Below are 27592 nucleotides of genomic sequence, written 5' to 3'. Positions count from 1 at the left end.
TCCCAGGTCTGATCTCCTTCAGAATGGACTGGTTGGATCTCCTTGCAGTCCAAGGGACTCTCAAGAGTCTTCTCCAATACCACAGTTTAAAAGCATCAATTCTTTGGCGCTCAGCCTTCTTCACAGTCCAACTCTCACATCCATACATGACCACAGGAAAAACCATAGTCTTGACTAGACGAACCTTTGTTGGCAAAGTAATGTCTCTGCTTTTGAATATGCTATCTAGGTTGGTCATAACTTTCCTTCTAAGGAGTAAGCGTCTTTTAATTTCAGGGCCGCAGTCACCATCTGCAGTGATTTTGGAGCCCAAAAAAATAAAGTCTGACACTGTTTCCACTGTTTCCCCATCTATTTCCCATGAAGTGATGGGACCAGATGCCATGATCTTCGTTTTCTGAATGTTGAGCTTTAAGCCAACTTTTTCACTCTTCTCTTTCACTTTCATCAACAGTAGTGAAATAAAGTATATATGCTCCAATCAATAATGAATCCTTGGTTGCACAAGTGTTTCCATATAACCCTGAAAGGATATGTTGCCACCTTTTATGCCTTATTTAGAAATTTTAAATATTTAAAAAAATGGTTTCCATCTAACATAACAAACAGATACTATTTGTATGTCCAAGGAGCCAGGAGAGAGTGTGGATGACACAGCAGAATCCACCCCATGCTGGGGAAGGAAGCACCGGTTTGACGCCCATGAGTGTGGAGCATCCTTAAATAACAGCCTAATCACTTTTTTCTATTAAAATCTCTTTATGTAACTCAATCTCTGTCAAATTCTATTTAAAAAAGGATTTGACAGGCTGCTTAAAAAAAAACATAATCGAGGCACACTGGTCAAAGCCTGCCCTCTTTTCCCTTTATGTGAACCCCTTATGTGTTCTCAACAGGGCCTGCATTAGCTGATGGCTTCTTTACAACCAATTCTTACTCTCCATGATTCTGCTTATTATAAGAGGATATTGGCTAATTCTTTACTAGACAGGGATTCCTTTAAGGCTGGAGTGTCCAATGAGGATGCCTTTGGGCCACACTCCTAAAGTCACTCCAGAAATGCCTGTTGACCTTGGAGAATTCAGGGTGGTTGAGTAGTGGAAGGGTGTATGAGGCCCTTGTAGCCCTTTATGTCCCCCAGGACCTAGCTTAAAATGAATGCCTGAGCTGGTAGTGTGTTTCTTCTTCTCTCTCAATGCAAGTGTGCACGTCACCATTTGTGTGACAAAAGCACAATGGTTGGCGCCCTGCCAGCTGACAAGCACAGGACTTTCAGTCTAAGTTTCTTGGAAAACAACAAAAGAAGGTATGTAATAGGAGAGTCAGGGAGCCATGCTATGAGCTGAGGGAAGGTTGCTGAGAAATTAGCAAATCTTTCTGCCTCTGAGCAGTGCAGAGCAAAACCCATCTCCTTTAATAACTGTCTTCTCTTTTGTGGACCAGGTCATGTGATTGGCTAATATCCTTTGTGAAGAAGAATCACTGCTGGTACCCAAGGGTCAAGAAGACTTGGCTGCTGAAGAGCAGGAGCCAGAATTGTAGAGGAAAAAAAATATATAGTTACATAAAGACATTTGCAAATGTGGCCCCATGAGACATTTATACAAGTTTAAACTATATGAGGCAACTTAAAAAATGAGAAGAAGTATGTATACAGAGGTAAGAGGAAATTCATTCATGAAGGCATTGGAAGAAGAAATTTTGAGCAGGAATTTGGGGAAAGAGATTAGCAGAGAGACGAGGTGGGTGGGATGCTGGGAGAAAATGCATGGGGATGGAGGTAACCACCATGGGTGCTTGGCTGGTAGAGATTAGGGGCCAAGAATAAACAGAAAGAAGACTGGAAAAGCTAGAATGAACAGTGAGAGGTAGTGAGAAAGAGGATACAAGTTCCTCCATGGACTCTGAAGATGAGGGAAAGCTTTATATATTTTCAAACTCAGTATAGAAGGGGACTTCCCCTCTCCCCTACATTTACATCTGTTCTCACAAGTTTATCTTAAGCTGTTCTTATTGCCATTTCTTCTGCTGTCTTTCCTTTTTTTTTTTTTTTGCAGAAGAATTAACCGATCTACTTGTGAATTTGGCATGACTTTTTGTTCCATCTTCCCATGTCGTATGTGAGAATGGCCTTTATGCTGGGGGTGTTCTCAGGCTCCCCCAGCCATGAATCCTCTCAGACAACCTCATGGTGAGGTTGGTATACACCAAGGAGAATTGGCCAAAGTGACCCAATGGAATAGCTGTAAAGATGAGTTCCTCACTGACCAAAGGCAGCTGAGTTCAGTTCAGTCACTCAGTTGTGTCTGACTCTTTGCAACCCCATGGACTGCAGCACGCCAGGCTTCCCTGTCCATCACCTGGAGCTTGCTCAAACAAATGCAGCTGAGGCTCCTTCCCTTTTCACTTGCAGCTCCCCAGGAGTCCAGAGCTCATCCTCTTTTTAAACACAGGCATGCATGCATTTCTTGAGGCTTTGGAATGAGGTGCCCATGTGCAGCTGGTAGGAGAGGGCACAGGGTCCTGTCCCTGCTGGAGGATGCGCCGGGAAGTGCAGGAAGTGGCAGCTGGGGTCTCCCTCCCACATCCCAGCTGTGCTGTGTCCAGAGGTCACAGAAGTGAACTCTGTATGCTGCCTTTGGATTCCTGCTCTGACATTCTCACCTCTCCCCAGGTGGTGTGCAGGACCTCAGGGAAAGACCAATAAAAATCTCAGGATTAACCTTTCCAAATCGTCCCTCAAACAACCACCATTTTTCTTCCCATCCTGAATCTCTTCAGGTCCTTTGAATGTCCAATTGACTCTTGGCTGCCAACCAGGACAATGTTCCACTTCCTTCTGTAGAATAAAAGGTCCTTTGCAATTTGGTCCCATCTATTTTTCTTTCCAGGACTGCCTTCAACTGGTGATTTTCATACACTCTCATGGCAAGCCCATAACCTATTCCTGCCCCATACATGCTAACAGCCTCCCTCCACTCAGTGTTTTTACCCTTCGCTTTGTCTCCATCATTTCCCTGATCCTGTTCTTTAATCAGTGTCAATTTTAGGTTAAATCTGTCCCTGGGCCCTCCTCTGTCTCCCCAACCCTCCGGGACTGGTACCCACCATTTGAGCTCACTACACAGCTCCCTTTGCTGTCCTGGGATGTCTCTATGGGGTGCATGCACCAGCCTGCCTCAATATTGAGCATCACCATCAGGTTGGGGCTCTGAAGTTCACTGTTTTCACTTCCATCCACTAACCCAGAACCCCAGCATCTGCACAGGCCCCTCCCTAAACATCAGGCATTTCTTTCTGGGAGTCCTCCATGTGCTTGAATTCCCCTGTACCACAGCTCTGACTTGTCCCCTAGGAATGATGTCAGGGTAGGGGTAATAGCTGGTTAGGCTGGCACCTTGGTCCATTGTGCTTCATTCCCACTAACACCAAAGTGTCACAGTGGCATATGGCAAAATGGGGTAGGGTGGGATAGTCATTGTTTCTTCTCTTTTTGAGCTTTGCTCCATTAGAGGAGTCCCAGCACAACACCCTGCTGCATTTGCAAGTTGTATGTGAACAGCTCTTGCAGGTTTTACTCATGGCCAAGTTCCAAGATTATTTTTCTTACTGTCCTTAACCCTGTGGAGGTAAGAGTTGAGCACCAGAGTTAAGAGTTGAGCACCAGACCTTTCCTAATCCTCAGTGGATATTCCTGTCCAGTCTCTATATGTTTTGCTATGATGGTGAAGAGAAAGGGGCAGGCATGGCCATCCTGCCTCCCTGGAACCCTAGAGATCCTGGGCAGCCAGCTGGAGCGTCTTCTCCCTGCTCTGAGCTTCTGTAGTTTGCAGTCCCTACAAAACTCCCAGATACCTTTACCCTACTTCTAAGACCTTAGTGGGGGCACTTTCCATGGAAATTCAATCCAGGCAGGATGTGACAGAGACTTCCTCGTTTTGTTCTATCTATCTTGGTTTTTATAACAAAGGACTGAGCAAGCAGCATGTATCTTAATGTGGAAGGTGAGTGAATAATTCTGTCACAGAAGAGCTGGTCCCCTTCTATTGTGTCAGCTCGTGTCTACAGGACCTTAGCATCTGGAGCCAGAATACTTCGTGATTGTCTCCCTTGCAGGGAACTTGAGATCACCTGTCATTTTGGACCCTTTGCTGCTATCTGCCAGGTATGTGACTCAATCCTGTCTAAACCTCCACCTTTCAGAAATGGGACACAGAAAATGAGGGCTGAGGAGATAGCACAGCATGGGTTGGTACCTTCTTATCAGCTGAACCTGGCTGCAGGATAAGGATGTCAGTGTGACCGAGGGGAGATGTCCGTTCTGGCAGTTCTACCTGAATAGGAAGGATTCAGACACATCCCATTTCCCCCTCAAGCCATATGAAGCCTCATTGAAGATCTCTCCTTGGGGCTATTCATCTCCCTTAGAGACCAGGGGTGTAAATACTCTTGAGGACCTAGTGAAATAAAACCAAAGCAAGCCAGGGAGCATTAACTAACAGTTTGTGGAGGGCAAAGCATTGCCGTGGGTGCTGAAAGAGGAGAGGGTGCAAGAGTGTCCAAGTCCTACCCCTGGGGGCTTAAAGCTCAGGACACAGGGAATGAGACAGGGGCAAAGCACACACAGCCCAAGCCTACAAAACAGCAAAAGCAAAATAAAATAATATTCAAAGAGAAACTCAAGAGTTGAAGGACTGGAAATCAAGAAAACGTAAATGTTATTCAGGAGTTGGACATGCAGGTGGAGAAAACTGGAATGAAGTTGGAGTGTGGCCAGGGAAAAAATGAGAAGAAACACAGAAAGAAGAGGAAAGATAAACTTGGGTGGAGGGTAGCAGCATTTCAGCCGCATTTCTTTGGCATTGGTGTGCACGACCCTTATATCTCCCTGTGTCTTCAAAGACTCCCTGGAGAGCAGGGAGCATGTTCCCCACCAGCAGAGCTTAACTCTAACCTGGGACCCCCTTTTGGGCCATCCTTCCCCTCCCTGGGTCTTCCATCTTCCTCAAATCTGCAACATGTCCAGTCTCTCACCTTTCCCCAGCAAAACCTCACCATCAGAAAAGGAAGCTAAAATTCATTTCCACTGTGATGTGAATAGCTGAGATCAGAAGGGGTTTCCTCTCAGAGGGGTAAGGATCAGAGTGTTTCAACTGCTGAGGGAGGTTGGAAAAGGCAAACTTCTGGCAGCAAATGGGGAGGAGTATGCTCTTTAGAACAGGAAGGGAGCATTCAGTTCAGTTCAGTTCAGTCGCTCAGTTGTATCCAACTCTTTGCGATCCCATGAATTGCAGCACACCAGACCTCCCTGTCCATCACCAACTCCTGGAGTTCACCCAGACTCATGTCCATCGAGTCAGTGATGCCATCCAGCCGTCTCATCCTCTGTCATCCCCTTCTCCTCCTGCCCCCAATCCCTCCCAGCATCAGAGTCTTTTCAATGAGTCAACTCTTCGCATGAGGTGGCCAAAGTACTGGAGTTTCAGCTTTAGCATCATTCCTTCCAAAGAAATCCCAGGGCTGCTCTCCTTCAGAATGGACTGGTTGGATCTCCTTGCAGCCCAAGGGACTCTCAAGAGTCTTCTCCAACACCACAGTTCAAAAGCACCAATTCTTCGGTGCTCAGCTTTCTTCACAGTCCAACTCTCACATCCATACATGACCACTGGAAAAGCTATAGCCTTGACTAGACAAACCTTTGTTCGCAAAGTAATGTCTCTGCTTTTCAATATGCTATCTCAGCCCCTCTATTTTCCCTTCAAGAATTCACCAGATGGCTTCCCTCCAATTAAAGGCTTTAAAATCAGCTCCTTCATGTTGGAAGCAAAAGTACTATGGAGCATGATCTCCTGCTGGAGAAGATGCTGTTGACAAGGTCTGAGGGAAACACTCGTTTTAGGCTGTTTTATCACAAGTGGATTTGTTTGTATTCATTTATTGGTTGGTTAGTCTTGCGGCCGTCATCTGGGGACTCAAGCCACTTCTTCAATTGCCGTGAAATGCTGTCAGGGCGAGTGCTGCAGTCTGTGACGAGGTGGTCCCTAACAGGGGTCATGAATTGGGGGACAGGAGAACTGAGGTGCCCTTGACACGACACTGCTGGTGAGGAAGCTGCGTCCAGAGAAGTGCAGAGCTTGGGAGGAACTCCCCCAACTCCACCACCTTCCAGCCATGTGTGCAGGGCAAGTCACTTAGCCTCTTTCTGCTTCAGTTTCCTTGTCTGTACCTTGGTCCTATGATAATAGTAATAATACTTATAATACTTCTGATAAGCACTCAATTCATATTAGTTTTTATTATTGTGGACACATGCATGTATGTATGTGTGTTTATGACCTCTTCCACCTGCAGCCTCAGTGACTGAAATCGCAAGAGTGTATCACAACAGAGAACTGCAGTCCTGATAGTAATTCCAGGGTCTGGAACACACAGACTGACTGATAGATGGCAGCTTCCTCCTTCCCCAGGAATATGGGACCTTGAATACTGATCCTGCTGTGAGGTGCCCCTTCCCCCAGCTGCAGGCCCATCTAATGCCCTGTTGCTGCCTTGGGAACACTCAAGTTGTTCCTAGCACAAGTCTTGACTAATTCCTCACAGTCTGGCCAGTCCGTATGGATTCATAAACACCCTCTGAGTTCCTCTTGTTTTGGAAGGCATTAGCTGGTGCTAATGTATCCTTAGAGCTTCACACTCATAGGGCTCTGTGTCCTTTGTTCCCAGTTGGTGGGCCTGTCGCAGACACATTTCTGCTGTCAGCCAAAAGGGTGAAAGGCTAGACTGCCCAGCCTGAGCCTGGGCTCTGGCCCAGGGCCTCTGTTCTGCTGATTATTGTGTGACCATATTCCAATAGCTGCTGGCTATCAAAACAGCCAGGCCCCCTTGAAAGGGGACTCCAGTCTCCTTCCTTAGGGGCCCCTTCTGATGCATGAATGAAGCCTTCCCAACTTAGCCTCTGCTTTCCATGAGGCAAGGCCCCTGATCGACTGACTCACAGGCCATTGCCCCTCCCTCTGGCAGTGGTCCTGTCAGCCCAGGTCCTTCCAGCACAGAGGTCATTCATGTTGCCTGCCTTCTATCAACTTACCTACACACTTCCTCAGACCATCTCCTGCTACATGACCAACAGTTTTAAAGTCTTTCACATACTGTTAGCTTTTTTTTTCATTGTCAACTATTTTATTCTAAGGATTTTGACCATTTAGGTAAATTAATCAATTGAAAAAGAAGGAAAAAAAAAATATGACTACCTGAATAGTTGCAGAAAAATAATTTACTAAACCCTAATACGTTTTTCTCTCAGCTTTATGAAGTATGATTGACAAATAAAAATGGTATATATGATTTATTTTCTTAAATGTATTTATTTACTTGGCTGTGTTGGGTCTTGCTTGCGGCATACAGGATCTTTAGTTGTGGCACGTGAACTCAGTCACAGCATGTGGGCTCTAGTTCTCTGACCAGGGATTGAAGCTGGGCCCCCTGCATTGGCAGCGGAAAATCCTATATACAGGATCACCAGGGAAGCCCCCCAAATTGTATATATTTGTACCATATGATATCTTGATAAACACATTCATTGTGAAATAATAATCACAACCAAACTAATAATCTACCATCTCACATAGTTACCTTTTTTGTTTGTTGTGAGAACACTAAAACTTTAATCTTAGCAAAATTTAAATATACAATGCAGTATTATTAATTATGATCACCGTGCTATATGTTAGATCTTCAGAACTTATTCATCTTATAACTGAAAGCTTGTACCATTTGACCAACATGTACCACATTCCCCCATCCTCTTCCCCTGCTAACCATCATTCAACTCTTGGAATTCAACTTCTTTTTTTTACTGTAAGCTTTCATATATAGGATGGATAAACAAAGTCTTACTGTATAGCATAGAGAACTATATTCAATATCCTATGATAAACCATAATGAAAATATTTTTTAAAAAGAAAGTGGATCAAACTTGGGTCTCCTGCATTTCAGGCAGATTCTTTACCGTCTGACCCACCAGGGAAGTCTCTATAACCCAAACTGTGTGTGTGTTAGTCAGTCAGTTGTGTCTGACTCTGTGATCTCAGGGACTGTAGCTCACCAGGCTTCTCTGTCCTTGGAATTCTCCAGGCAAGAACACTGGTGTGGGTTGCCATTCCTTTCTCCAGGGGCTCTTCCCGACCCAGGGATCAAACCCAGGTCTCCTACATTGCAGGCAGATTCTTTACCATTTGAACAGCCAGAGAAGCCCAACACAAACCATAATGGAAATAAATATTAAAAAAAAGACTGAATCACTTTACTGTACAGCAGTAATTAAGACATTGTAAATCAACTACACAATAAAAAAAGAACTAAAGTCCTTCATGTAAACCCTGCTGGCGATATTACTGATGGTGTGGCTGGAGCTCTGTAGCCACAGGACCCCAGGAACGGGTGCTACCTCGCAGGTCTGTGGGAAAAGGCAAACCAAATAGTAGAGTGGGATGGCAGACAGAGGGAGAGGGTAGACTGGGGAAGCTGGAGAGTAGAAGCTGCCATGGGCGTTTCTGCTCTGGGATGCTATGATGGAGTGAAAGGAGAGGGATGTAGCCTCTAGAAGAAGATGGGGAGCAGAAAGCAGTTGGAAGCAGAGGGTGGAGCTGATTTTTCTTTAAAGAGCATCCATCTCACCTTGAAGGCTTAACAACCCTCTGAGTTGGATTGGTTTCTTCCATTGTTCAAGTGAAAAAATTAACGTTCAACAAGTTACATAGTCTGCATAAAGTCCCACAACTAAATAGAGGAGAAGTGTGGGGAGGCTTGTATATGTCCCAAGATGAATTGGCTACTCAGGCTCACTGATTCTCATATTACATTACCACAGCTCCCCAAGGGGCATCAGGAGTGAAGAGGGAACAGCCCTTGCTTGCACTGGGGCTGGGTCTCTGGGGCCACGGATGGGTATGGGGAGGCATCGATGAGACAGCCCCATCACTGTGGTCTTAAAGATGCTATTGACCCAGTGACAGTCATCAACTGACCTTCTGGGAACTCCACCTGAAGTCTCAGGGCTGGAAAAAGGTGTCCTAGGTATGGCTGGAGTTAAAAGGCAGCCAGGCGTGCATGCCACTTAGGAAAGTGCACTGTGTTTGTTCCTCTGTTTTGTGGACCTGATGTTCCAGGTCAAAGGGAATCGGGAACAGGTTTGGGCAGAGAAAAGGAAAACGCATCTGGGAGTTCTTATAGATTTCCCTTTGTTTGGGCCAAATCACTGAAATCTAACTCAGCTCCCACACAATGCATGGCTCTATTCCTGGCTCTAAACAATGCGAAGCTCAGAAGCTGCTTCCTCTGGGACCCTTTGGCCCTGTCCTGTTGGAGGACTGTGAGTCCAAGCAAGGGTCAACCCCACCACAAGCAATGCTGCCTGTTAAAATTAGAAGCAACTCTCACATCTGGCTATGACTGAAAGAAGCCAGGCCCTGGAGCTTGCAAGTCCCCGAAAAAAAATAGACTTGAGGCAATAACAGATGTCAGGCCTGATACGTGGAGTTCTAACTCTACTGCATCATTCCAGTATGTCTTTATCCCTTTGCAGGTGGCCCCCACTTCTGTGGAAAAGTGATGGATTTCTCAGTCTTCCTGAACTCCTACCAGCGAGGACGTCTGCCCAGCAGTCTCTTCTTCCTCACTCACCTGCTCCTTCTCCTCCAGCCCAGGGTGCTGTGCTCAGGTAACATGTCTAATCTGTATCCCAGACAGCCAGGACCTCACCGAGCACGTCAGCTTCTGCCCACCCCTTCTGCAGGTTATTCCAGGACTGAGATCTTGCAGCCTTTTACTAGGCTGTCTCAGGGGCTACAAAATAAGCCCTCCATCCCAGTTATTAAAGAGTCACTGACCCTGAGCACCATCCAGCCCCACAGTGCTCCTCCACCATCCCTTCAGGGCCCCCCTATCCCCAACAACTCCACAGCTCACAAACATGGCAGAAGGCATAGTGGGAGGGTGCCAGGAAAGTCTTACTGGTCTATACTTAGGCTGAACCAGTTGGAAAATATTTTTAACTCCTCTCCTGCGATATAAGCCATAGCTTTTGAAGAACACAAAGGATCCTGGTCATACCATCTCTCATGAAAGAAGCAACTAACAGAGAATGTAAACTAATTATGCAAATAGAATTCCCCAACTCCCTGAGCTGGAAACCAGGGATGCTGAAGTGATTGACAAAGAACAGCCCAAATCCTCAGTCTGTTCGAGGAAGGTGAACAGACATGATATACATGACTGTCCAGCTGTGTGACCAGAGCTGCAAGAGAAATGTACCCAAAGATCTGGGATCACAGCTAAGAGACCAATTTGTTTTTTCCAGAAAGCCAAGAAGGGCCATGACAGGAGGTACTGTATGAGTAGAACCTTGCAAGAGACAGTCTGTAGGAAGATGACAGATGGAGAGTAAACTGAGGCAGGGTACGCCCAGGAAAAGGGCCAGGCATCAGGCATGGGAGCAGCGATAGCTGGAGAGAACCTGACGAGGGAAGCTGGTAGGAGCGGTGTCAAGGCTATACCCAGTAGGCAACAAGGGGTCTTGTATGGAGAGAAGAAAGTTGCTCCCATGCTATATAGGCCAAGTGAAGGATGGGAGGAATTCATAAAGGAAGAGTTGGGGGTGGGATTAAGCCAAGCTTTGAAAGAAGGAAAGGAGGAGCACAAAAGCCAGAAAAAAACGAATGAAGGCATGCTGGGTGGAAAGGCACTACAGCAGGAACAGAAACTCTCATGGAAATTACAGAAAACAGGGAGTAAAGCAGCCACGTGGAGACATCACTGCAGAGGACAATCAAATGAAAGATCCAGATGAATAAAAATCTTGACAGCAGGCTTTGATTTTAGATAGGAAAACCCATGAGGCAAGAAGCAGCCTCCCCAGATTATTTTAATATTCTTTGTTATTACAGAAGCTGTGCATGTACATTATAAAATATTAGAAAATCAGACAAAGCAAAAATAAGAAAACATCTATTTGCAACATGCAGAAATGATCACCATCAATAATTTGGTCTTTCTTCTCTCAGATCTTTTATTCTGCACATTTATGCAAATATGTCAATTTTTATTCATATAAGAGGATAGTGTACTTTTTTTTTTTTTGCCGAAGATTCCATTTAATTTAATGCCCTGACCATATTGACGCAACCGTCCTCTGAATAATATTGGCAGCTGGTTGGTTCAAACCAGCTACCAGTACCCCACCACACATTTGTATCTGGTTGTAATGTGTCTCATGTAGTTTTTAACGTGGCACATCCAACGATTTCATGATAATTACTTGTTCAAGAAACAGGATTGGTTGTCCTGTAGAGTGTTTCACTTGTGTTGTTTGAATAGTTCACTGTGGATTTCTGAGCTGCAAAAAACAAACAAACAAACAAATAAACATTTTTGAGGCATTAAATTACATGGAATCTTTGGCAAAAAAAAAAAAAAAAAAAACAACCCAACCCACAAAACATATGAACACTATCTTATTTGAGGAAAGTTTATCTGGGCCATTGTCTGGGATCTTGTCCTAGAGGAGATCAGGGTGGTAGGCCATGAGGAACCCATTCTGGCACATGTCGGGGATGAAGTGGAATTCTCCTGCCACCTGTCACCATACCGGGACGCTGAGCACATGGAGATCCTCTGGTTCCGGAGCCAGGCCTCGAACGTGGTGCACCTGTACCGGGAGCAGCAGGAGTTCTATGGCTGGCAGATGAAGCAGTTCCAGAACAGGACCCAACTCATCACGGACGATATCGCAGACGGCAGCGTGACTCTGCGGCTCCACCACGTGGTCCCTGCCGACGAGGGTCCGTATGGGTGCCGCTTCCTCTCCAGCGACTTCACTGGGGAAGCGACCTGGGAGCTGGAGGTAGCAGGTGAGTGATCTGGTCAATCCCCAACACGGAGGGGAGAAGGATCCACTTGGAAAGAGCCCACTCCAGTACTCTTCCCTGGAAAATCCCAAGAACGGAGGAGCCTGGTAGGCTGCAGTCCATGGGGTCGCTGGGAGTCGGACAGGACTGAGCGACTTCACTTTCACTTTCCACTTTCATGCACTGGAGAAGGAAATGGCAACCCACTTCAGTGTTCTTGCCTGGAGAATCCCAGGGACAGAGGAGTCTTGTGGGCTGCCGTCTATGGGGTCGCACAGAGTCGGACACGACTGCAGTGACTTAGCAGCAGCAAGAGAAGATAGACTGAAAAGCACAGAGAAAGGGAAAATTTCTCTAATTAAAAAAAAAGAATATTAAAAAAGATTCATTAGAAAATGAACTCCCAAAATGCACACAAAATGGCCCTTAAACAAAGGAAATGACAATTATTTTACTCACAGTGAGAAAAAGGCAAATTAAAACTACAGAGAGGTAATTTTTCCCTATCAGACTGACTACACTTGATGGAGAAAGCAGGCCCCTTCTTACTGTGCTGATGAAATTCAAAGTCCTGAGCTCCAGGGTAGGGGGATTTGTCAACAGCTAACAGGACTTCCTTTGTGTCTGCCTTTGAACAGCAATTCCACCTCTGGGAGTTGACCCTGGAGATATACCTCCCACAACTCCAATATGAAAGAAAGGCATTTGTATAAATTTACATTGTTCAGCAGTGTTGCTGCTGTTCAGTCCCTAAAGTCATGTCTAACTCTTTGCGACCACATGGCCTGCAGCGCATCAGGCTCCTCTGTCCTCCTCAAATTCAGGTCCATTGATTCACTGATGCCATCTAACCATGTCATCCTGTACCACCCCCTTCTCCTCCTGCCTTCAATCTTTCCTGGCATCAGGGTCTTTTCCAATGAGTCAGCTCCTTGCATCAGGTGGCCAAAGTATTGGAGCTTTAGCTTCAGCTTCAGTCGTTCCAATGAGTACTTAGGGTTGATGGAAACTCCCTAAATGTCCAAGCATAGGTGCTGAGTAAGGTCTATATCAAGTTATGTAGCTTAAAAAAAAAAGAGGAAGAAATTGAGGACAAGTGCTAAGCTGATGTGGAGTGAATTCTAGGGTGTTTTTAAGAGAAAAAAGCAAGATGCAAAAGAAGCTCTATAGCATATTAATTTTTGTGTAAGAAAGGAGAAGAAACATGGCACAAAAGAAACACAGGAAGCTAATGAAATTGATTACTTAAAGGAGAGGGAGCAGGGAGATGCAAAGGATGGAGAAAAGCCTGGGGCTTTTTTGATCTACCTTTTTTTTATAGTATTGATGTTTAAACCATATTAATGTTTTGCATATTCAAAATATAAAGCTAGTTTACTTGGGTAGAGAAATTTTAGAAAGTATGCATAACAAAGATACTTTAGTTCTGGTGGGATTCAAGAGATAGAGAAGACAATCTATTGAAATTTGGGATGGGATTACTCTTCAACCTAGGGGGACGGTCCCTTGCATTATATGGCTAAATACCAGCAGCCTTTCCCTGTTTAAAAATGCCCTTCAGAGGTAGTGCAGTCCCCACATGCCATCTACAGTTTAGCCTGTCATCATTTATGGTCCATGGTGGGTTGCAAGCCCACATGTGTTGAGTGGTCACAGTCACCATGCCTTCTGGTGACTGCAAATGGTGAATGGTGACATGAACCTCATGTACATCTGGGAAGGAGCCTGATCTTTCCTACTCTTCCTGCCTCTCCCAGGACTGGGCTCAGACCCTCATATCTCCATTGAGGGCTTCAAGGAGGGAGGCATTCAGCTTAGGTGCCACTCCAATGGTTGGTACCCCAAGCCACAGTCTCAGTGGAGAGACCATCACGGACGATGCCTGCCCCCGGAGACTGAAAACATCACTGAGGATGTCCAAGGCCTGTTCAGTCTGGAAACATCTGTGGTCGTCCAAGAGGGGGCCCACAGCAACGTGTCCTGCTCCATCCAGAACCACCTCCTAGGCCAAAAGAAAGAGTTTGTGATCCACATAGCAGGTCAGTGGGTGCCAGCTCACCCTCGTCTTCTTAGCCTTTAAGTTCTCCATGTCCATTATCCCTGTGTGTGTGTGTGTGCTCAGTCACTTCAATCGCGTTTGACTCTTTACAACCCCATGGACTGTAGCCTGCCAGGCTCTTCTGTCCCTGGGATTCTCCAGCAAGAATACTGGAGTGGGTTGCCATGTCCTCCTCCAGGCCATTATCCCCAAAACCATCTATTAGGACACAAGGGCTCTGGAGCTTGGTTGTGTACAGGGCAGGCTGAACTTGACACCTGAAGCCATAATATTTAAAACCTACTAAGAGTACAGTAATTGGGGGAGGTTCCAGAAAGCCAATATTATTAGAGAGCATCATAAGAACCCACATGTTCCTAATTTTATCCCTCAAACAATATTTATTGAGCACTCACAATGTTCCCCAAACCTCTGCCCTCAGGTGCACATTCCATGGGGGAAACAGATACACAAAAGAGTAAATTATAGCACATGTTCAAAGGTATTAGGTGATACAGAGAAACATGAAGCAGGGAAGAGTGCCAAGTATGGTGGGTTGTATATGTGTACATGGATCTTAAAGTGGTGAATCAGGAAAGAAGACTGTTAGGCAATGAGTTGAAAGTGAGGCCATTATCTAGCATCAAAGTTTTATTATGAGGCCTCCACTGATGGGTTTAATGTTCATAGGGATATATATGTGTGTGATACATAGTCACCCAAAATTCACCTGGTAATTGGGTAACTGGTAACATCTGTGTTAGCTAATTGCTTTTATGCAAGGAGAAAGATATCTCTTATCTCAATGACAAGCATGTAGCTACAACTTGGAGCCAGGTACCTAAGGGAACCTCCCAGGAGGCCTGGAGATAGGGTGTTTTCTTCTTGATGTTTCCATTTCAAAGAAATGGCTCTGAGCTCCTTAAGAAAATCACTCCTGGATTGTAAAGCTGGAAGGTCCTTATATAACTTTCAGAAACATTTATATACATCTTGAAGGAATGTGCGTGCTAAGTCACTTCAGTCGTGTCCGATTCCTTTTGAGCCCATGAACTGTAGTCTGCTGGGCTCCTCTGTCCATGGATTTTCCAAGCAAGAATACTGGAGTGGGTTGCCATTTCCTCCTCCAGGAGATCTTCCTGACCCAGGGACTGAGGCCAGGTCTCATGCATCTCCTGCACTGGCAGTCAGATTCTTTTTTTTTTTTTTAACCAGTTTTTTTGTTTCTTTTTAAAAATTAATTTATTTTAATTGGAGGATAATCACTTTACAATTTGTGGTGTTTTTGCCACACATCAACATGAATCAGCCACAGGTATATGTGTCCACCCCATCCTGAACCCCCCTCCTATCTCTCTCCCACCCTATCCCTCTGGTTGTCCCAGAGCACCAGCGTTGGGTGCCCTGCTTCACGCATCGAACTTGTACTGGTCATCTATTTTACATATGATAATGTACATGTTTCAGTGCTATTCTCTCAAATCCCGCCCTCACCTTTTCCCACTGAGTCCAAAAGTTTGTTCTTTACATCTGTGTCTCCTGCATGTAGGATCACCAGTACCATCTTTGTAAATTCCATATGTATGCATTAATATACAGTATTTGTTTTTTGACTTAACTTCACTCTGTATAATAGGCTCCAGGTTCATCCACCTCATTAGAACCAACTCAAATGCATTCCTTTTTATAGCTGAGTAATGTGAGTTTGAGTGAACTCCGGGAGTTGGTGATGGACAGGGAGGCCTGGCGTGCTGCGATTCATGCGGTCGCAAAGAGTCAGACACGATTGAGCAACTGAACTGAACTGAACTAAACTGAATATTCCATTGTGTATATGTACCACAACTTCTATATGCATTCATCTACTGATGGACATCTAGGTTGCTTCCATGTCCTAGCTATTGTAAATAGTGCTGCAGTGAATGCGTGCAGGGTACGTGTCTCTTTCAATTCTGGTTTCCTCAGGGTGTATGCCCAGTAGTGGGATTGCTGGGTCATATGGCAGTTCTATTCCCATTTTTTTTTTAAGGAATCTTCACACTGTTCTCCATAGTGACGGTACCAGTTTGCATTCCCACCAACAGTGCAAGAGGGTTCCCTTTTCTCCACACCCTCTCCAGCATATATTGCTTGCAGACTTTTTGATGATGGCCATTCTGACTGGTGTGAGATGATACCTCATCGTGGTTTTGATTTGGATTTCTCTAACAATGAGTGATGTTGAGCATCTTTTCATGTGTTTATTAGCTATTGGTATGTCTTTGGAGAAATGTCTGTTTAGGTCTTTTGCCCACTTTTTGATTGAGTTGTTCATTTTTCTGGTATTGAGATGCATGAGCTGCTTGTATAGTTTGGAGATTAATTATTTGTCAGTTATTTCATTTGCTATTATTTTCTCCCATTCTGAGGGCTATCTTTTCACCTTGCTTATAGTTTCCTTCTTTGTGCAAAAGCTTTTAGGTTTAATTAGGTCTCATTTGTTTATTTTTGTTTTTATTTCCATTACTCTGGGAGATGGGTCATAGAGGATCTTGCTGTGATTTATGTCAGAGAGTGTTAGCAGTTGAGTTCTTTGCCACTAGTGCCACCTGGGAAGCACTTGAAGGGACAGAGAAAGAATTTATAAATTTTCTAAAGGAAACAGTCTAAGAGAAGGGGAAGGGGAATCTTGCTCGCTTTTTTGCACAAACCTTTAAATTTGTGTTTAACCTTGACAAAGGATGTTGGTTACATGGATTTCTGCAAGGAGACTATTTAGGTAGAGGGAACAGCAAGTGCAAAGGTCCTGAGGTGGAAATATGCATAGCTACTGGAGGAGCTGGAAAGATGCAGGAAAGGCTGGAACAGAGAGCCAGATGGAGATCACAGGTCATCTAAGCATAGGACTCTGAGCTCTCAAAAACCATCTGTGGTGAAGGACCGGTCCTTTGTGGCTCAATACTTTTACCAAATAATAAAAACACACTGCTAAAAAAAGAAAATTAAAAACCAACCAAAACAACACATTATGTTAAGTGAAATAAAGACAAACACAAAAGGACAAATATTGTATGATTCTATTTATATGAGGTACCCAGCATCATCAATTCATAGAGAGGAAAAGCAGAATAGAAATTACTAGAGGCTGGGGTGGGAAGATTGGGGAGTTAGTGTTTAATGAGTACAGAATCTCAGTTTGGGACAATTAAAAAAAGTTCTGCTGGTGTTGGTTACACAACCATGTTGGTGTACTTTTTTTTTTTAAATTTTTTTGGCCATGCCACAATGGCTTGCAGGATCTTGGTTCCTCAACCAGGGATTGAACTCAGTGGACTGCCAGGGAATTTCCAGTGTTAATGTACTTATGCCACTGAACTATAAACTTAAAATGGTTAAGATAGTAAATTTTGTGTTGTTTATTTTACTACAATAAAAAAGAAAAAATTAAAGACCATTGAGATAAAAGCACCAATTTCATTATCTTCAACAGACATAAAATTATTCTATCAAATTTCCACAAGAGTTTCTAGAGGATTGCTCTGTTTTGCATGCATTTCTTTACTGTCTGGCCCCTGTCTCTGTAAGCTCTGCACCACACTCTGCTTCTGGGCAGATCCTCCTTAGGATGTCTGGAGTGGGAATAGGGGAACTGTCAGTCAGCCCTACATGGCTTTGCTAACAATTCTTGCAAAGGTGTGATGAGAAGTAGAAGCCAGGTGTTTGCATGAAGGGCAATATGACACATGGATTCATCAGAGCAATCAGTTCAGTTCAGTTTAGTCACTCAGTCGTGTCCGACTTTTTTTGACCCCATAGACTGCAGTATGCCAGGCTTCCCTGTCCATCACCAACTCCCAGAGCTTACTCAGACTCATGTCCACCAAGTCAGGGATGCCTTCCAATCATATCATCCTCTGTTGTCCCCTTCTGCTCCCTTCAATCTTTCCCAGCATCAGGGTCTTTTCCAATGAGTCAGTTCTTTGCATCAGATGGCCAAAGTATTGGAGTTTCAACTTCAGCATCAGTCCTTCCAATGAATATTCAGGTCTGATTTCCCTTAGGATGGACTGGTTGGATCTCCTTGCAGTCCAAGGGACTCTCAAGAGTCTTCTTCAACACAACAGTTGAAGCATCAATTCTTCAGTGCTCAGCTTTCTTTATAGTCCAACTCTCACATTCATAATGACTACTGGAAAAGCCATAGCCTTGACTAGATGGACCTTTGTTAGCAAAGTAATGTCTCTGCTTTTTAATATGCTATCTAGGTTGGTCATAACTTTCCTTCCAAGGAGCAAGCGTCTTTTAATTTCATGGCTGCAGTCACCATCTGCAGTGACTTTGGAGTCCAAAATGATAAAGTCTTTCACTGTTTCCATTGTTTCCCCATCCATTTGCCATGAAATGATGGGACTGGATGCCATGATCTTCGTTTTCTGAATGTTGAGTTTTAAGCCACCTGTTTCACTCTCCTCTTTCACTTTCATCAAGAGGCTCTCAGTTCCTCTTCGCTTTCTGCCATAAGGGTGATGTCATCTGCATATCTGAGGTTATTGATATTTCTCCCAGCAATCTTGATTCCAGCCTATGCTTCTTCCAGCTCGGCATTTCTCATGATGTACTCTGCATATAAGTTAAATAAGCAGGGTGACAATATACAGCTTTGACATACTCCTTTCCCAATTTGGAACAAGTCTGTTGTTCCATGTCCAGTTCTAACTGTTGCTTCTTGACCTGCATACAGATTTCTCAAGAAGCAGATCAGGTGGTCTGGTATTCCTATCTCTTGAAGAATTTTCCATAGTTTGTCAGAGCAATAGGTAGCAATTATTCACTGGGTTTCAGATATCAACACCTTGATTTCTAATTTTCTTAGATGTAAAGCAAGAGTGAGAAGAAGTAGAGGGAGGTCAGGGCTGTGGTCACATAAGTTCTAAGATGAAGGACTGGGCAGAGCCCATCAGCTCCTTCCTTTTACATCCCTCAGTTTGCAGTATTTTCCCCTCTGTGCTGAGCAAGTTCAAGTTTCTGCTCTTCCTCAGATGCTGCTTCTCCTGAGCACCATGCAATAGCTTTCATGCCCATTTTACAGACAGCTGTGGTGGGGCCTGGGCTTCCCAGGTGGCTCAGTGGGAAAAGAATCTGCCTGCAATGCAGGAGACACATGAAATGTGGGTTCAATTGCTAGATATGAAGATCCCCTGGAGGAGGGCATGGCAACCCACTCCAATATTCTTGCCTGGAGAATCCCATGGACAGAAGAGCCTGGTGGGCTACAGGTGATAGGGTTGCAAAGAGTTGAACACATGACTGAAGTGACTAAGCATGCACACACACATGGTAGGGCCCAGAAAGGGCCAACCAGTCGCTAGAAAGATTTTCTGGCATACAGTGTCTGGACCAGTCTTCTCACTTAGTGTTTAGTGATGAGTGGTTGTTTTCCAGATGTGTTTTTACACAGAACCTCTCCCTGGAAGAGAGCTTTCCTTGGGACTCTGGTGGGCCTGCCGCTCCTTCTGGCTCTCCTCATGATGCTGGTGCTGTACTTCTTTCGGAAGCAACGGAAGTCCCAAGGTACCAGGCAGTCAGGGGGCTGCCCTCCTGGAATTGGCTTTGCCCAGGAGAAAAGTGGTGGAGGCGGCCATGGTGGTGGGGTGGGGAAGGCCACTGCTGAGGGGCCATCTTGCCGGGCGCCAGGGCGGGAATGGGACCCGGAAGACAGGCAGAGGAGTGCACGCACTGATCTCTGCTCCCCTTTTTTCTTCCTTTCAGAAAAGCTAAAGAAGCAGGCAGAGAGAGACAAAGGTAAGCGCGAGGAAAGATAGGCTTTTCACCCACATCTCTGAGTAACAGAAGTCTGGGCACTGGGTCAAGAAGACAAGTAGGGCACATGGGGTTAGGGGAGTTTGGGAGGGGGCAGAGAGGGATTGCGGCAGAGGTTTACTTTCACTTCTCTCGCCTTGGAGCCTGTTCCTTCCCCATGTCCAGCTCAAACTGGCTCTCCAGAGCATGTGGGTTCCAAGTCTGTGCACTTTGGAGAAGCGAGCCCTCAGTGATGGATGGAAATTTTTCTCTATTCTTTGTTTTTTTTCTCCAGGGAAACTCACAGTGGAGCTGGGTAAGTTCTGGGTGCCATGCCCATTGTGCTGGCTGTGGGCTAGGGGAGTAACCCATGGCAGAAGCAAGGGTTCAGTGATTTTAGGCCCCCTTTGGAGAGCACTGAATCACAGTGATCTAATTCTATATCCAGCCTTCTGCACATCCTGCCTTTCCCCTCCCAAATGGATGTGTGCACACCTGCCAAGGAAGTATGACTTAAGATTTTCTGGGTAGATTTTGCCAGGCCCTCTCCTGCAAATTATGATTCAGTTACAGCTCCACGGTTAAAGGTCTCCTCCTTCTGGTTCATCTTCCTAGGATAGCCTTCTCTTTTTAAAGCAAATGTCACCGAGAAAGAAGGTATCTGTAATTTGCACCAAAGTGAAAGTAATTTATCAAATCCACTTTTCTCCCCAGGGAGATTCAGCACCTTGAAACCATGTTGGGGGAGGAGGAAAGAGTGAATTCAAAGGATGAGGGGATGGAGGAGAAGGCCACAATGGGTAGGGGAAGACCTTGAGAACCAGTTTGTCTGCTCCAGAAAAACACCAGACAAAATAGTGAAGTAGAAGCTTGTCTTGCAGTTTACCTAGTCATGCAGGGGAAAATGAACAAAAGGCAATTGACCAAACAACAACAAAACAGCATGATAAGTCATTAACACCATCGTCTGAACTAGTGTATATTATTGCCTTTCCTCGTCTTAACTTTTAAAAGATGGCATAGAGTAGAGAACTCAGAGGAATGCATTTCTGGTGGCAGAATATCAGAGTCTTGGTATCTGGCCAGGGGAAATAATTGAGTGTGATATCCACCCGGTTTTTAAAATAATATAACCAGTAAGTAACCTTGAGGTTCATGCAGGATGTGCCTAGTGCCTGGACTTACACAGGACTTCCTCCCTAGGAAAAGCTTGCAGTTTCAGGGCAAATGTTTTCCCTTCCCAGCCCTGTGCAGATTTCTGCCATAGAGCAAAGAATAGGATGAGGAGTAAGAAACTTGCCAATGGGTGATGCAGCACCTAAAACAGGATTGGAATGAGTAATAGTTTAAGACTATGAAACGTCTCAGTGACCTAACTGCCTTGCAAAGGTGGTTTCACTCATCCAAAGGCTGATATTTTCTCTGTGGGTTCTGCTTACAGGGAAGCTTCAAGTAGAGTTGGGTAAGTGACTCTCCCCCACCCAGAACTCTCTCTTCTTGTCTACCTTGTAGCACCTGGTTATCTGTAAATGTTCTTCTGATCTCCCAAGCAGGAATGATGGCCAGATTGGAACCCTGCTGGCTATGTGGGTGGCAGGAGAAAGGGGAGTGGAGCAGGGGTGGGTGCAAAATTTGATGTGTGAACAAGAAGGCTGAAGGGACTTTGTTCTAATTCTGCTTTTCCTTGGCTACTTCAGACTGGAGAAGGGCCGAAGGCCAGGCTGGTGAGTGAAGCCCATGTTTCTCCCACTGTCCACTTTATGCCTCAGCATCCTAGTCACCTGCTCTAACCAACTATGCTTCATTCTGATTTATTCCATTGCTACACACATGTATTAATCTATGTCACACAGTATAGGTTATATTTGACTTTGACTTTTATATTTATGTTTACATTGTCCTGAGGTGGAGAAGGCAATGGCACCCCACTCCAGTACTCTTGCCTGGAAAATCCCATGGACAGAGGAGCCTGGTGGGCTGCAGTCTATGGGGTTGCCAGGAGTCGGATATGACTGAGTGACTTCACTTTCACTTTCATGCATTGGAAAAGGAAATGGCAACCCACTCCAGTGTTCTTGCCTGAAGAATCCCAGGGATGGGGGAGCCTGGTGGGCTGCTGTCTATGGGGTCACACAGAGTCGGACACGACTGAAGTGACTTAGCAGCAGCAGCAGAGGTGTAAGCATAAAGTAAATCATTGGTGCCAATCCTGGTTGCACATCAGAATCACCTAGATTCCTGGTGCCTGCCCTCAAAGACTCTCACCTGTGGTTCTGGAATGGGCATGTTACCTTACATGTAAATATTTGTCCCTGTACCTTCTTCCATTTCCCCTGTAAAGCAACCAGTAATGTGTATCTTTATTTTGTATGTATTCTTGCAAGAGGTGAAATTTCTGTTTTGTGCACATACACTATAGTTACTGTAAAGATGTTTACAGTCTCATGCTGTTCCTTGCTTTTCTCACTCATCACTGTGCTTTAATATCCATCCCTGCTGCCACATGTAAATCTAGTCTGTATCCCCTTGCTGCAGAGCACTCCATTTGAGTCAGCCATCCTCCTGGAGAGACATCCAGCCTTCTAACTCCATATCACTACAGACCACTAGTGCTGAATAAATTGTTTTCTAGCCCTGTGTGGAGATTTCTCTAAGAGGAGAAGTGCTGGCCCACTAGGGATGTCTCACTAAGTGGGATAAAGGGATTCCTGAAAGTAGAACCATCATCCCATGCCAGCAGTGCATGGAAGCTCCATGAGCCCACATCCCATGTGAGCCAGCTTTCTGAGCTTGCCAGTCAATGGAGATGAGTAATTATTCTTTGGGTTTGCACTCATCTGAGCATCTCTTTACTAGCTGGCTTTTGGGCTTCCTCTTCTGAAAATTGCCAGTTCATGTCCTTTGCCTATTTTCCATATGTTGTTGCTATCTTTTTCTTGTTGATTCACAGGACAGGGCTGGTGTCAGTGCTGGGGAATGGAGCCTTTGGGCTTGCAGGCATCCTTCATGCAATATTATTATTATTATATAATATATATGATAGTAATCTCTCATTGTTATTACACATTGTGAATTCCTTCTTCTCTTCTGTCATCTGGTATTAGCTTTGTCCAGTGGTGCCCCTTATTGAAAAGAATTAGTTCTGATAAAATATAATTTATCACACTTTTACTTTATGGTATGTGTCTTTTAACTTTTGTTGAAGATCTTCTTCACATTTAGGTTACAAATCTAGTCTCCTACATTTTCTTCTTGTCACTTTATATGTTATGTGTAAGTTTTTTTATCCATCTAAAATTCACCTTTTTATGTGGTGTTAGACAAGAATGCCGTGATTTTTCTCATATAAAGAGTTAGCTTTCCCAGTGCCACTTACTACACACTATCTGTGACTTACCCATCGATGTGGACATCAACTTTAGTGCATACTCAGTTGCCATGTCCTGATGGGTCTGCCTCTTGGTCACCTATTACCTTGGCTTTTAAAATACCTGATAGTACAAGTTCTCCTCCATTTCCCCTTCCTTTAAAGTTTGTGGACCTTTTTAAAATATAAATTTTAGGATAAATTTATGAAGTTCCCCAAAACATCCAAAAGTAGTTTTAGCTGGGATTGGTTTGAATTTACAGCTAAATTTAGGGAGGATTGACATTTGTATAGATTTGAGTTATTCTATGCAAGAGCTCTAGATTTGTGAAGTTCTACTGGTTATTCTGATGCAAAATCAGGGTTGAAAAGCCCTGCTATAAATTTATGGAGCTCTGAAGACGTCTTCTACTGCTTCTGCATTTTGTGACTTTGGTGCTCTCTTCTGTAATATAGGACGAGATAAAATAAAACAGAAATCCACACAGTAAGAAAGAGAGCAAGTCAGGGTGTCCAGAGGATGTCTTAGGACAGGAGCCAAGCTCAGCTGGGCCTCCTGGGGACTAAGCCAGTCAGAAATAGAGACTTTGTTTCCATCCTTCAAGGCATCCCAACTGCCTATATTGGTTCTCTTTGCTCACATACTCTATTATCCCACTATCCAGCACCACCTCAGCCTGTACAAGCTTTGGCATAAGCCAGCACTGGCACCAGCCTCCCTGCCCAATCCCAAATTCCTGGGAAGATGCCATGGTGGACCCAGGCTAGTCTGGGTCCAAACAAGTTATCATGGTGGAAATGAGATTATTCAGTTTACAGGCATCCTTCATGCATCTTGAGGCTCCCTCAAGGTTCTGGAGTTACTGACTCAGATCTCTGAGTCTCTTTTTCTTCTCTGTTTGGTTTCAGAGTGGAGAGCAGCTCAACGACATGCAGGTAACTGAAGCCAAGGAACTGTACCTTGTGAATTAGGTTGGCTGGATCTTAATCAGAAGGGAGCTGTCCAGAACTGAGATTAGAGGAAGAATCTGTCCAGCCGCCATGGATGGAGCCTGCATACGAACTCACAAGCTCACTTGCACACACACACAACATGACACATATGCCTGCACACATACATGCTCATATGCACAAATGTGATTGCACTCACACATGCACACATTTTTGTGCACTCTGAAGCTCCCACGTGCATTTAACTTTCTGGGTTTTACTAGATTTGCTTCCATCTGGCAGAACTTCCCACATTATCTAACAGGGGGATCCTTGGGGTCCCTGTCCATCAAATGAGTGTGATTTGGGGGGTGGGATGGAATGGGTTGCTGGAGTGCAGGGTACTGGACTAGATGATCTCAGGGGTCCCCTTCAGTCTTAAAATCCTAACATTGCTGTACAACAGAGGCCCAGAGCTCACTAGTGATCTCAAGGTCACACTGAGTGATGAGAGCAGCCAGGAAGAACCAGTCCTAAGCTCCTTCCTATTGACTGTGCGTGTGTGCTAAGTCACTTCAGTCGTGTAGGACTCTTTGCCACCCTATGGGCTGTAGCCGGCCAGACTCCTCTGTCCATGGGATTCTCCAGGCAAGAATACTGGAGTGGATTGCCATGCCCCCCTCCAGGGGATCTTCCCGACCCAGGGATCAACCCCTCTCGCTTATGTCTGGGGCATTGGCAGACGGGTTCTTTAGCACTATCGCTACCTGGGGAGCCCTCTTGCGGCCCAGGTCTTGGGAAAAGTGAGCCCGCCTCCATCCCCACAAACCTCCCTCATTTGCTATCTGTGCTCTGTATGGCATCATGGAATTCAAGAGCCTTCCGGTTAAGGAAGGTAATGAATTCCTCTAATCACTTTCAAAAGCTAGGGAGTGACTTCCATGCCCCTTCAGTCCCAGGGTGGTGGTAGGAGGGGCTTCAGGAGAGGGGTAACTATTCCACCGATTGCTCCATCGGGAGAACTAGAGGTTTGCCTATCAGGGGAGGGGACAGGGATGTGGGTGGGGGCAGAACCGTCCCTGGCGGGCACTGACCCTGTGCCTTTGCGCAGTGGATGTGACCCTGGATCCTGGCTCCGCCCACCCCAGCCTGGAGGTTTCCGAAGATGGCAAAAGCGTGTCCTCACTCAGGACTGCGCCGGGGTCAGAGAACCCTCAGCAGTTCTCTGAGCAGACGTGCGTCCTGAGCCGGGAGCGCTTCTCCACTGGCCGCCACTACTGGGAGGTGCACGTGGGCCGCCGCAGCCGCTGGTTCCTCGGTGTGTGTCTGGCAGCGGTGCCTAGGGCAGAGCATGCTCGCATGAGCCCAGCGACTGGCTACTGGGTGATGGGGCTGTGGAACAGCTGTGAGTACTTCGTCCTAGACCAGCACCGCGTCCCGCTCAGCGTGCGGGTGCCGCCCCGCTGCGTGGGCATCTTTCTGGATGTTGAGGCTGGAAAGCTGTCCTTCTTCAACGTATCCGACGGCTCCCACATTTTCACCTTCACCGACACCTTCCCGGGGATGCTCTGCGCATATTTCAGGCCTAGAGCCCACGATGGCAGCGAACACCCAGATCCGCTCACCATCTGCCCATTACCAGTTGGTGAGAAACGCGTCCTCCAAGAGGAGGACAGTGACGCCTGGTTACAACCCAATGAGTCCTCGAACCCTGTCCTGGGCCTGTGGTGAAGTGCTTTCGTGACCACTGGACTGGGTCCTGGGCGGCTTCCTGGGTACCCACCTGGCGCTATGCTCTCCTGCTTCCTGTAAAGCCAACAGATACACTAACCCCACTGTCTGCCCCAGAAAGCCGGCAAAGGCTAAAAGGCTCAGTGTAGCAGAAAGGGGGCAAAGAGAGACCTTTGCCTATGTAGATGTGAACGTGTACATGTATGAATATGATTTTTTCTTTCTTTCTTTCTTTCTTTTTTTAAAGAAAGACAATTCCAAAGCTTATCTGTGTGTGTTGCAGGATTGAGCAGATGAGTAAACATATGTTCATGTTGCTAGGAGTCACAAGTGTTCACTGTGAAGACATGAAAGAAACTGGAATGGGGGGAAAACGAGGAGAAAATTTATCAGATAAGATTAGGAGTATCAGTTAATTTCTGTATTTTAATATTTTTGCATGTATTTTCTAGCTCTACAAAGGTCTGGAAACAATGACACTTCATAAGCAATAAGTTCACCTAAGGCTCAGATGCTAGTTTTCACTGCCAATTAGCACCAAAATGAACTTGGAGAAGTGGTGAAAGTAGAGAACATCTTTTGCTTTTATGTACACGAATGCTCAAAAATGGATGGGAACATAGCAAAAAGACACTGGAACTAGGTGAAAGGGGCTCCATTGAGTCCAATTATAGGACAATTTGAACATTAAAATGAATAATGACAAGAATTGCCAAACAAGAGGTCAATTCACTAAGTGTGCTGAGAGATTTCTTTAGCCAGAGACAAGAGATACAAAAAGAAAAAGAAAAGCTCAAAAACAAACAAAATATAAAAACATAAAACAAGACATAAGGGAAAGGAGAGAATGAAAGAATAATTGTGAACTCGAGGTTTTTACTATGAAATAGATGCATATTGTTGATAAATAGACAGATGTGATATAGCTCCTAGCTCTGTCTACACTGAGGGCTTAGAAACAACAAAACCCCTGTATCAATGAGCACATCTAGCACTGAGATCTTAGTTTTTAGTTACTATTTACTACCGAAAGGAACCGAGGCTCCTTGGAGAAATGATGCACTTCAGGGCTGGGGCAGGGAAAATACATGGTGAGATTCTGATCTACACTAGGAAATATTTATTTGGTTTCTGACATAGATTTTAGAACAAAGCTCTTAAACCCTTGAAATTTTCTAAAATATAAGAGTCATAAGGATGTCTTTGGATATTCATAACAAGCCCTTTTAACCACACCTGAGTTTATATTACTGAGGTAATTTTTAGAAAGCCAGTAAGGATGGGGCTGGTTGCCACAGGAATCAACTGTGTGACCAGAGGGTAGGGTTAGCCCTACCCTACCCACCTACCTCAAAGAGGGAAAAGGGGCTGGAGATTGAGTTCAACCACCAAGGGCCAATGATTTAACCAGTCTTGCCTATGTGATGAAACCTTTCCATAAAACCCCAAAAGGACTCGGTTCAGAGAGCTTTCAGGTTGGTGAACACTGGAGATGCAGGGAGAGAGGTGCTCAGAGAGATCAAGGAAGAAGCTCTGTACCCCTCCCACATAACTTCTTCTATGAATCTATTCTACTTGGTTCCTGAGCTATGTCACTTTATAATAAATCTGTAATCTAGTTAGTAAACTCTTCCTGACTTCTGTGAGCTGCTCTGGTAAATTAATGGAACTCAAGGTAGGGGTCTTGGGAATCTCCAATTTATAGTGAGTGGGTCAGAAGCACAGGCAACCTGGAATTGTAATTGGTATTGAAAGAGAGAGGGAAGTGTTGCAGGACTAAGCCCTTAACTTGTGGGATCTGACCCTATCTCTCGGACTTCCCAAGTGGTGCTAGTGATAAAGAA

General features: G+C 45.1%; 1 protein-coding gene across 4 annotated transcripts; it reads left to right on the top strand.

Moving 5' to 3' along the window:
- The first annotated feature begins 3885 nt into the window (after positions 1-3885).
- On the top strand, positions 3886-26430 carry BTNL9 (butyrophilin like 9). 4 transcript variants are annotated; one of them, XM_044947701.1, is made up of 11 exons: positions 3887-4004; positions 9585-9719; positions 11560-11907; positions 13662-13943; positions 19364-19492; positions 19691-19723; positions 20016-20036; positions 21162-21182; positions 21418-21444; positions 23997-24023; positions 25129-26430. In XM_044947701.1, exons 1-11 carry the CDS (start codon positions 3986-3988, stop codon positions 25746-25748), a joined length of 1662 nt encoding a protein of 553 aa, XP_044803636.1. In that variant the 5' UTR covers positions 3887-3985; the 3' UTR covers positions 25749-26430. The 4 variants fall into 4 exon arrangements, with proteins under 4 accessions (XP_044803637.1, XP_044803638.1, XP_044803636.1 ...); XM_006075908.3 differs by having other exon boundaries at positions 3968-4165; XM_044947702.1 differs by lacking the exon at positions 21162-21182 and having other exon boundaries at positions 3886-4004.
- Positions 26431-27592: the final 1162 nt, after the last annotated feature.

Source organism: Bubalus bubalis, chromosome 9 (assembly GCF_019923935.1).
Source record: "Bubalus bubalis isolate 160015118507 breed Murrah chromosome 9, NDDB_SH_1, whole genome shotgun sequence".
Taxonomy (NCBI): Eukaryota; Metazoa; Chordata; class Mammalia; order Artiodactyla; family Bovidae; genus Bubalus; species Bubalus bubalis.
Note: the sequence above shows the minus strand (reverse complement) of the source record. Positions and strands in the feature narration are given on the sequence as shown.